Source organism: Microchirus variegatus, assembly GCF_963457635.1.
Source record: "Microchirus variegatus genome assembly, chromosome: 11".
In the NCBI taxonomy this organism is placed as follows: domain Eukaryota; kingdom Metazoa; phylum Chordata; class Actinopteri; order Pleuronectiformes; family Soleidae; genus Microchirus; species Microchirus variegatus.
In genome coordinates this window covers 29,051,730-29,062,751 of record NC_139812.1, presented here as the reverse complement: position 1 = coordinate 29,062,751, position 11,022 = coordinate 29,051,730, and the positions used below count along the sequence as shown (strand labels likewise).

Below are 11,022 nucleotides of genomic sequence, written 5' to 3'. Positions count from 1 at the left end.
GTCAAATGTCACGAGAACCGCTTCAGGGCGGTTTCCTCCGAGCTCGCCGACCTCCTGACCGCCTCTCCAGACCGAAAGGTCAAAGGTCGTGAGCTGGAGGAACACAATCTCCGACAGGAGTACCTGGAATTTGAGGTGAGTCAAACACACTGCTAATAAATGCTAATATGCTTAGCAAAGCTAGTGGTTTCTACATTTTTAGTCTTTCTGCTAAGCTAGGCTAACCCAGTCTGACAGCTAAGTGAAGCTAACAGCAGCTCCGCCTCCGCTGTGACATCACTAACGTCCTCATGCTCTCGCACAGAAAACCCGTTACGGTACGTACGCCATGCTGCTCCGAGCCAAACTGGCGAGCGGCGACGAGGACCTGGTGACCTTCGAGTCCCGCCTGTTTGACGACGGCGGCCTGCAGAGGGCGCACTCCAGCCCCACGCTGCCTCAGGACGCCGCCGCCGCCGGCAAGGAGAAGAGCCGCGGACACAAGACGTCCAAGAGCCTGAAGGTCGCGTCGTCCTCGTCGTCCTCGACGATGAAGAGCGGCGACGACAGCGGCGAGGACGCGAAGAAGAAGAACGACGCGCAGCCAGAGCTGCACACGCACAGCGAACAGGAGGGGGCGCCGTGAGACGCACCTGGACACGCAGGCCGACGCCCTCCTTTAAACCTTTTCTGTTATTCCTCAGGTGGATCCTGATTGGCTGAGCCAGCATGAGGCGTTCGAGGTCGGTAGGAGAGAAGACTTTCATTTCAGGGACTTTCAGGAAGTGACAGAGTGTAAAAAAAAAAAAATTCAAAATCAGTCAACGTTTATTTTCACTCCAGAACTTTCCAGGACTTTGTAGTTTGCAGGTACTTAAACGACAAACACGGACCTCCTGTTTCATCACCGTCACTCTCCTTCTCCTAGCAACCGGCGGGGGAGCAGGTTACCATGACAACCACATATGACAGACGTGGGAGTGTTGCTGCGGCAACCAAGCAAAGGGGGAGGGGCTCTGTGTCCCAGACTCTCAATAAACAAACCCCCTGCTGTGAGTGTGTGTGTGTGTGTGTGTGCGTGAGTGTGTGTGTGTGCGTGCGTGCGTGTGTGTGCGTGCGTGTGTGTGTGTGTGTGAACATGCTGGACAGTTTGATCAAAGTGCTGTTTTTTTTTGTTTTTTTTTTCATCGCTGACAAAAAAAACGATCTGTGATTCCATGAATGATTTTAATGATTTTTCTGTTTTCTATCAGAGAACTGCAGTGACTGATATCAGACACTAGGCGGCAGCAGGTTTTATTGTAGTCATAAATAGGAACGGTTAACAAAGTAAAAGCCCCCCCCCCCCCCATCTGTTTCTCTGCTGGACTTTTATTTTGACAAATCAATGATCTGTAAAAGCTTGAAAATCAACGAAAACAGGAAGTTCTGAGAGTCCAACAGGAAGCTCTTAGGGACAAACAGGAAGCTCTGAGAGTCCAACAGGAAGCTCTTAGGGACAAACAGGAAGCTCTGAGAGTCCAACAGGAAGCTCTTAGGGACAAACGACAAATATGATGAACAAACAGGAGGTTGTGACGCCGTCTCTGAGGTTCAGACGGGAAAAACAAAACAAAATGAAGGAATTCAAATTTGAATATTTTTGTTAACTCCCATCAGCCACCTGTTCTGCTGCCGTGGTGGGCGTCGTCCTCAGACCTGGACCTGGCGTCTGATGAAGACGTCCTCCATTTTCTAACGTTTATTTTGAAAAATGCTGAGTCATCAAACCTCTGAACGCGAGGACGTTTTTCTGCTGAGTCATGCCTCGTCCAGACTCTGACACGCTGTAAATAAAGGTCACGTTGAGAAGAAGCCATATTGTTTTTTCGCTCGCTGCGACTTCAGGCACTTTCTGTGTTTTAGGTGAAAACAGACGACGTGGAATTTTATTTATTTTTCTTTGTTTTCGTTTCCTTGACGATGTTTTTTTTGTGGCTTCGCTGCGGCCGACATGTTTCGCTGCTAGCTAGCCGGACGTTAGCTGTACATACTGTCTACTTCCTGTGACGTCATGACGTAGTGAAACTGTGACTCCACCCACACCTGAGGTTAGAATGTGTCCAAGTAATCAGATTACATGTCCAGGGGAATCAGATTACAACATGTGTTCAGGTTATCAGATTACATCAAAACGTGTCCAGGTAATCAGATTACATCCTTGTGTGTTCAGGTAATTGGATTACATCAACATGTGTGCAGGTAATCAGATTACATCGACGTGTGTTCAGGTAATCGGATTACATCAACATGTGTCCAAGTAATCCGATTACATGTCCTAGTAGTCTGATTACATCAATGGGGAATCAGATTACAACAATGTGCTCGGGTAATCAGATTACAACGTGTGCAGGTAATCAGATTACATCAACATGTGTTCAGGTAATCAGATTACATCAACGTATGTGCTGGTAATCAGATTACATCAACATTTGCACAGGTAATCAGATAACATCAATGTATATCCAGGTAATCAGATTACATGGGCACATATTTGGGTGATGACATTTTCACTTACACATGTTCAGGTAAATGTTGAGGTAATCAGATTACACCAATTTGAGTTCTTGTTTTTAGACTGCAATAACGTGTCGAGGTAATCAGATTTGTTTAGGTAATCAGATTACACAAATATATGTCCGGGTTTTTAGATTACGTTAAGATGAACTCTGTTCAGGTAATCGGATTACATCAGACTGACAGTGATGGACACATGTTAATGTAATCAGATTAGAGTCAGATGTGCTGAGTCATGTTTTAGCAGCAGGTTGAAACAAACAGAGTCATGTTTTCATTCCTGAAACTTAGAAACAAAAATAAAAACATTCTGAAAACAAAACAAAAGGATTTTGCTTCTTTCTGCACAAACATCCGGTTTTCACAATAAAATGTGTTTAAAAAGCCGTTAAACACGAACACGTGACACACTACAGCTTTAAAGTGTCACACTTACCTGTCAATCAAGAGGAGCGAGAGCAGGTCTTTCCCGAGGCCCCTCCCACTGTCGGCAGGTCATTCTGAGGCCCCGCCCCCTGTCGACAGGTCTTTAAAATGGCGGCCGCAGGTGCAGCAGCGTCACTCATGCCGCGGTTCTCTCAGCGAACATGATCCCGGACAACGACACCTTTGAGCCGCTGAGCGAGTTCAGCTTCGAGCGGAGCTTCGACGACAGAGACGCGGTTCAGTGGATGCAGAAAAACTGGTGAGTCACGTTTCATCTTTAACTACCGTCTTCCTCCGCGTGGTGTCGCTGTACCCTGAACTCCATTCAAAACCCTGTGTGAATAACGCGAATCTGTTGTAGAAAAACTTTAAAATCAATGTTTTTTTGAATGAATCTGAGTGACGTTTCTGGATGATCCGGTCCCGGGTCTCGTTTCGGCGTCGGTCAGGTTCACAAACTGGTTCTCATTTGAATACGTTTCCACCTAAACCGGTTCACTCGAAACCGCAGCGGGTCTGCTGTGAACCCGCAGAGGAGACGAGGGAAACGGGGAGAATCTTCAATGATCTGCTTTGTTTTTATTGAAATAAAGTAAAAGTTAATGTTCAGTTGAAGCCGAACAGAGAAACTCAGGTTTATTCATTTGAGGATTAAACAACAGTTTGTGAGTGAAGTGATTTTCATGTAAAATGAGCTGATTACTCAACAGGGTTTGGTGAGGATTTAACTTTAAGAATTCTTAGGATGACAAAGATGTGACGTCACTGTTCTGTACACGTGAGTCATGATGAAGTGATGAAACTGTGACGTCAGGGACATTTTTAACTTTCTAAAATCAATGATTCATGTTTTAAAAATGTCAACAGACTAAAGTTTTATTTTTGAAATGAACTGCACTGACTTTTCCTTGTGTAAAGTAAACCACTCACTCTCCCACACCAAAGTCCATAGAGAAAACCAGTGATTTTAACATCACAGAGACACAGGAGTTGTTGATCCACCGCTGCCTCGTGTGGTCACTCTGTGTCACTGCTGCCGCCATCACTAAGTTATAAAATATTATTTTGTAAAATTCGGCTTTTGAAATCATTTGTTCAGATTAACCTCAGTGACACAAAGTGACCACACGAGGCAGCAGAGGACCATCAGCTCCTGTGTCCCTGTGAGCTAAAATCACTGATTTTCTCTATGGACTTTGCTGTGGCAGAGTGAGTGGTTTACACGCTTCAGAAGTCAGACAGGGGGCGCTCAACTACTACAATCACTCTTGGTAGAAGTATTTTTCTTGATGTTTATACGGTTAATAACAGAAACTGTTTTTAAAATTCAGTTTTTGCGTTATTATTTCTGGAGTCTCCGGTGTTTTTGCAGTGACCCTGAACTCACCGTCGTCGTGTGGTGTTTCCGTTGTACAGACTTTTCCCTCTGCTCTTGAACTCATCACAGTTTTTCTTGACTCTTTTTTTTTTTTTTTTTTTTATCGCAGGAGTAAAGCATTTGTGTTCAGCGCTCTTTACGCCGCCCTGGTGTTCACCGGGCAGAACTACATGAAGCAGCGACCCAAACTGAACCTGAGGCGTCCGCTGGTCCTGTGGTCGCTGTCTCTGGCTGTGTTCAGGTAACACACACTCACTCACACACACACACTTGTTTTGTGTTGCCATGGCGACGGTTATAGGACAATAACCAGGAAAACTGATGTTTGATGTTTTTATAAACATTTATTCATTAAAAGAAAAACAGTGCTGATGTTAACTCGCATTCTCTGCGTTGTTTTCCTCGCATCGTGTTCCATATCGTCTTTTCCTTGCGTCCTCTGCTCCGTGTTTTCCTGGCGTTCTCTGTTTTCCTTGCGTCGTGTTTTCCTTGCATCCTCCGTGTCTTTTCCTCCCATCGTATATTGTCGTCTTTTCTTCACGTTCTCCGTGCCATGTTTTGCTCGCGACATGTTCTGCGTCGTGTTTTTCTTGCGTCGTTTTCCTCTCATCGCGTTCCGCGTCGTGTTTTTCTCCCATTATGTTCCGCGTTGTTTTCCTCGTATCGTTTTCCGTGTCGTGTTTTCCTTGCGTTCTGTGTTTTCCTTGCGTCATGTTCCGCGTCGTGTTTTCCTTGCATCCTCCGTGTCTTGTTTTCCTTGCATCGTATTCTGCGTCGTGTTTTCCTTGTGTCCTCCGCGCCGCGTTTTCCTGGCGTTCTCTGTTTTCCTTGCATCCTCCGTGTCTTTTCCTCCCATCGTATTCTGTCGTCTTTTCTTCGCGTCCTCCGTGCCATGTTTTGCTCGCGACATGTTCTGCGTCGTGTTTTTCTTGCGTCGTTTTCCTCTCATCGCGTTCCGCGTCGTTTTCCTTGTATCGTTTTCCGTGTCGTGTTTTCCTTGCGTTCTGTGTTTTCCTTGCGTCCTCCTCGTCTTGTTTTTCTCCCATCGTGTTCCGTGTCGTGTTTTCTTCGCAACGTGTTCCACGCCGTGTTTTCCTCGCGTCCTCCTCGCGTCCTCCGTGTTGTGTTTTCCTGTGCCATGTTCCGCGGTGTTTTCCTTGCGTCCTCCCGTTCTCTGCTCCGTGTTTTCCTCGCATCGTGTTCTGTGACGCGTTTTTTCCTCGCGTTGTTTGCCTAGTCCTCCTCTTATCGCGTTCCGCATCATGTTTTCCTTGCGTTCTGTGTTTTCCTTGCACCATGTTCCGCGTCTTGTTTTCCTCGCATCGTATTCTGCGTCGTGTTTTCCTTGTGTCCTCCGCGTCGTCCTTGCGTTCTCTGTGTTTTCCTCGCGTCGTGTTCCGCGTCGTGTTTTCATGTCGTTGTCTTTCCCGTGTTTGTAAACATGTTTTTTTTCGTACCTAGCATCATCGGCGCGCTGCGCACAGGCAGCTACATGTTCCACGTCCTGAGCAGCGGCGGGTTCCGTAGTTCCGTGTGCGACCAGAGCTTCTACAGCGGTCCGGTCAGCAGGTTCTGGGCGTACGCCTTCGTCCTGAGCAAAGCTCCAGAACTCGGTGAGTCACGTCATTTATTTTGATTTACGTCTGTGGACGTACGGCAGACTGACTGACGTGTTGTGGCGCCCCCTGCAGGTGACACGGCGTTTGTGGTGCTGAGGAAGCAGAAGCTGCTGTTCCTGCACTGGTATCATCACATCACCGTGCTGCTTTACTCCTGGTACTCGTACAAAGACATGGTCGCCGGCGGCGGTTGGTTCATGACCATGAACTACGGCGTGCACGCGCTCATGTACAGCTACTACGCGGCGCGCGCCGCCGGCCTGCGCGTGCCCCGCCCCTTCGCCGTGGTCATCACCAGCGCTCAGATGGCTCAGATGGCGATGGGGCTGACGGTTTGTGGGCTGGTCTACGGTTGGATGCCGCAGGGCGATTGCCCCTCCCACATGGACAACATCAGGTGGGCGGCGCTCATGTACCTCAGCTACCTGCTGCTCTTCGCTAACTTCTTCTACCACGCCTACCTGCGTCGCCACGGCAACTGCAGCAAGAAGACGGAGTAGAACGGGTAAAAAAAACAACAACCAGAAACTAAACTGTGAAAAGATTTTAATTTATTGATTTTGTTCTGGAGGCGGAGTCTGGGGTCAAAGGTCACAGTTTGTTTGCACATGTTCTCACGTGGGGTTGGACTGGCCCCGCCCCCCCGTCAGCTGAGGAGGCAGTGAAGCCGCCGCCCCTCTTCTCGTTCACCTTCACGTCAGGTTTATACGTAACCATGGAAACGAGGCAGGAAGGCGCCTGATTGGCTGCTGGATCGGTCTCTGAACTCACGTCACATGTTTTTTTTATTTTTTTTTTCAAGACTCCGCCTCCATCATCATTGTGTGTGTGTGTGATTGACAGCTGCTGTCTGAGTTGTTTGTTGAAACCATGACGACAAGATCAAAGGATTTTAATTGAGTTTATTTATTGTTTGTAAAAAGAAAATAAACATTTTTTAAAGTTTGAAGAAAATGATGATTATTGATTATTGATCAGTGTCTGTTATTGTGTTTATTTCTGCTTCATCTCTCTCCAGTTCTTCCACAGCAGCAGAAGATGCTAAATGACATCGAAAAGATGCTAAATGACCAATGTGATGATTATTGAATTTGTTGTGTGTCTGTTATTGTGTGTATTTCTGCTTCATCTCTCTCCAGCTCTTCCACAGCAGCAGATCGCGACTTTTCCCGAGAACGACGAGAAACCTCGGCAGCTTCCAGCCGTTAAACTGTCCAACGCCGTCGTCACGACCCATCGCCAGCAACATGGTCACGTTACCTAGCAACCGCACACGGCGACAGTTGCATTACCTAGCAACCACATGCAGCTCCATCAGGCCAGTGTGTGTGTATGTGTGTGTGTACCTGTGTTATACGACGTCAGCTCCTCCCCCTTCAGACCTCTGACGATGTTGCTAACGGCGACGGCGGCGTGCAGCTGGGCGTGGTACGCCATCTTGGGCTCGTTGACGTGGGCGCAGTCTCCGGCGGCGAACACGTTGGTGAAGCCGTGAACCTGCAGGTGAGCGTTGACCTTCAGAGCGCCGCTGAGCGTCACGCTGTCACCTGTGTCCACACACACACATTCACAGGCTACTGTTACCGACCAATCACAGGACAGTTAACCTGCGCTCGTGTGTGTGTGTGTGTGTGTGTGTGTGTGTGTGTGACTTACGGAGGTCGTGTCTGTACGCCTCAGCGTTGACCTTCAGACCTGAGCAGTCGATGATGAGGTCAGAGGTCAGAGTTAATCCTTTGTCTGTGGTCACCGTGGTGTTCCTGCGTGTGACGTTCAGGTGCAGCTGGGACAGATCCTTCACTTTATGACCTGAAACAGAGTGCGGTGACATCACTGCGGCGTCTCTGTGACATCACAGCCGGTTTAATGTCACATACCCAGCAGAAGCTCCACCCCTTTCCTCAGCAGAACCTCTTTGGCTTCCTGTCGGACGCTGGGCAGCAGCTCCGGGTCGGCCAGTCCGACTCTGGAGTGAACCAGAACCACCTGAAGGTCACGGGGTGAGGAGGAGGAGCAGAGGTCAAAGGTCACAGATCAGAGCAGACGTTATGATCAGAGGTCAAAGGTCAGCGTCGGTCACCTTCTTCTCTGGATACTCCGTCTTTATCTCGGCCGCCAATTCTATTCCACTGGAGCCGCCGCCCACAACCAGGACTGAGTCTGCAGACTGGACCTGCACACACACACACACACACACACACACACACACAGAAGACATGTATTCTCTATATTAATTTTGCTGCTAACAGGCTAAGCAACATTAGCAGCGATGCTACGTTAGCTTGGAGGATGGACGTGTCTGCACTAAAGTCCTGGTTCAGTAAAGTCCTTGTCCTGGTCCAGTCCTGGTACCTGTTGGACAAAGTCCTCGTACGTCTTCACCGCCGTCTCAAACGATGCTTCAGTGTTGAACTTTCCAGGAAACGGTCCGTCTGTCCCTGTGCACAGGATCAGGTGAGAGTACTGGATCTCCTGTAGGGGGCAGTATCATGCTGTTCACTCTCACACACACACACACACACACACACACACACACACACACACACACACACACACACACGTGCTCACCGTCCCCCCCTGCAGGACGACCGTCTGTCTCTCTGTGTCGACTCGTTCCACTCGACCCTGAACGAAACTGTCTCCAAACGTCTGAGTGAACGGGATAAACGTCTTCTGAGCGAAGCCTGGAGCAGGGTCAAAGGTCAAAGGTCACACACACACACACAGTCAACACAGGTGCAGGTCATCACTGAAGGCGTGTGGCTTGTGACGTGTAGCATGTAGCGTATGGCGCATGATGTGTGGAGTGTAGTTTGTGGCGTGCAGCGTGTTGTGTTTGGCGTGTAGCGTGTGACATACAGCATGTGACGTGTTAAGTTTTACATGTAGTGTGTTGTGTGTGACGTATAGTACGTAAGGTGTGTAGCGTGTGACGTGTTGTTTGACGTACGGCGTGTGGTGTGTGACGTGTAGCATGTGACGTGTAGCGTGTAGCATGTGGCGTGTTACCGGGCTGCACCGACGCTCTCAGCGCCGCCACGTTGTGATGGAAGGCGTCTCTCATGTCGATGAGCGTGAAGCTGAGGCCGTGAGACTGAAGCTGCAGCGCCGCACTGATGCCGCCGAAGCCGCCGCCCACCACCACCACATGGACGCCGCCCTCTACTGACGACTGCTGGGAGCCCATCTCTGCGCACACACACACGCACACACACAGTAAAATCTGTAAACACTGTTGTACACACGCTACATTTTTTAACACACTGGCGGCCATTTTGTGTGCGTCTCAAACACAAAATGGAGCCGCAAGGAAAACCAGATTTGTGCCACTTTATAAAAAGACTCAGCAAATTAAATCCAAGTCACATGATCACGTCTTTATGACTGTTTGCAAACCACTCACTCTGCCACACCAAAGTCCAGCCACATCCAGAAAAAGATGCTAAATGACCGCAAAATGATGCTAAATGACAGCGAATAGATGCTAAACGACCGCGAAAAGATGCTAAATGACAGCGAAAAGATGCTAAATGACCGTGAAAGGTTGCTAAATGACCACGAACAGATGCTAAATGACAGCAAAAAGATGCTAAATGACTGTGTAAAGATGCTAAATGACCTTAAATAGACATTAAATGCAGAGAGTGAGTGCTGTGGACTCTCAACTCTTTCCCAGTAAAGCGAGTAAAGCGAGTCATTTTTCAACAGGAGGGTTGTGGGTTTGATTCCCGCTGACGTGCTCCTGACATGTGAACGAGTATGAAACTGAATGAATGAATGAATGAATGAATTGCTAGTGAGTAGAAAAGCATTCTGTAAATAGACTTCTTTAACTTGGGGGCGTGGCTTAAATCTGTCTCCACTGGCAGCCATGTTGTGATGATGATGAGTTATACAACCAAACTTTAAACAAACAAACATGAACTGCAGTAAATAAATAAATAAACAAACAAACAAACGTCAGTAAATAAAAGTATAAACTTTGTTGAATCCTCGCGAGACTCTGGAATCCACCGTCACATCAACAACAAACCACGTGGTTTCAGATCACGTAACCGGGTCGCGTGCGCACTTTGAAACCCTGTCAAACGTGAGCACGTGGTCACGCTGTCACTCACCTGCTGCAGGTAAACCTCCTCCTCACTCACGAGCTCAGCGCGGCTCGTTTCCGCCTCACTTTTCTTGTTTTCCTCTGTCTGCTCTGATGACGACATCAGCTCTGCAGCCAATCACATCTCAGCCTCGTCGAACTGGCGTTAGAGGGGCGGGGCTTAGTCTGCGGCCGCCTTCAAGTGCTGCAGGAAAAACTAAAGTCGCGCGGTGAACTGGAGAAGATCTTTGATCGAACAACAAGTCGATACAATCATTTCATTTAATAGTTGAAAATAAAATCATTTTAACTGTTAAATTAAATGATTATTTAACAGTTAAATATCATAAATAATAACACACACACACACACACACACACACACACACACACACACACACACACACACACACACACACACACACACACACACACAGACACAGAGCCCTGAGCCGGAGAAAAGACAACTTCCGGTAGCACTTTTATTGTGAAAGGTCTGACCGGACGTGAGTGTGTATGTAAACAGTGGTGAATGTGTGCGGCGGTGTTCGGTCTCGGTCAGTCGTTACCGCTTCTTCTCCGGTTCTGTCGGTGGTTTAACGGCGAACTGGGTCATGGAGGACACGTGACCTTTGACCGGAAGAGAGGAGGAAGAGGAGGAAGAGGAGGAAGAGGAGGAAGAAGAAGTTTCCCGCGGTGAGAATCAACCTGTAACTAACTAACGGTCACCGCGAGAGTTTGAGTTAACTGTTTAAACTGTGTGTGTGTGTGTGTGTGTGGGGGGGGGGGGGGGGGGGGGGTGTGTATGTGTGTGTGTGTGAGTGTGTGTGAGCGCAGTCTTTTGTCCTCGCGACACCGTTGACCGTTCCCATGGTGAAGCCTCATCAGCTCGAGACTCTCCGGACAAACCCGAGCGGCTCTCGGACTTTACCGGAGTCACTGTTAATGTGACGTCATTAACACGTTCTAACGTCT

General features: G+C 48.3%; 2 protein-coding genes across 2 annotated transcripts; one reads left to right on the top strand and one right to left on the bottom strand.

Annotated features, from left to right (window-relative positions):
• Positions 1 to 3,122: 3,122 nt before the first annotated feature.
• Positions 3,123 to 6,458, top strand: LOC310933925 (very long chain fatty acid elongase 6-like; the record flags this gene model as incomplete). The annotated part of the gene is made up of 4 exons (XM_083897495.1): positions 3,123 to 3,220; positions 4,449 to 4,580; positions 5,801 to 5,952; positions 6,031 to 6,458. The coding sequence occupies 4 exons, from the start codon at positions 3,123 to 3,125 to the stop codon at positions 6,456 to 6,458; spliced, it is 810 nt and encodes a 269-aa protein (XP_083753621.1).
• A 486-nt stretch (positions 6,459 to 6,944) lies between these two features.
• Positions 6,945 to 10,112, bottom strand: aifm2 (AIF family member 2). Its single transcript, XM_083897274.1, has 9 exons — positions 10,077 to 10,112; positions 8,968 to 9,147; positions 8,527 to 8,642; positions 8,311 to 8,430; positions 8,039 to 8,131; positions 7,836 to 7,944; positions 7,615 to 7,767; positions 7,305 to 7,505; positions 6,945 to 7,218 (listed from the first exon to the last, which is right to left on the bottom strand). Exons 2-9 carry the CDS (start codon positions 9,143 to 9,145, stop codon positions 7,064 to 7,066), a joined length of 1,125 nt encoding a protein of 374 aa, XP_083753400.1. The 5' UTR covers positions 9,146 to 9,147; positions 10,077 to 10,112; the 3' UTR covers positions 6,945 to 7,063.
• Between the last annotated feature and the right edge of the window lie 910 nt (positions 10,113 to 11,022).

Excerpts from the sequence above, each read along its gene's own strand:
- aifm2 (XM_083897274.1), bottom strand. The coding sequence starts at position 9,145 with ATGGGCTCCCAGCAGTCGTCAGTAGAGGGCGGCGTCCATGTGGTGGTG. Across the intron at positions 7,945-8,038 it reads CGGAGTATCCAGAGAAGAAG|GTGGTTCTGGTTCACTCCAG; the intron begins GTGACCGACGCT and ends CGTGACCTTCAG. Across the intron at positions 7,506-7,614 it reads GGCGTACAGACACGACCTCC|GTGACAGCGTGACGCTCAGC; the intron begins GTAAGTCACACA and ends GTGTGGACACAG.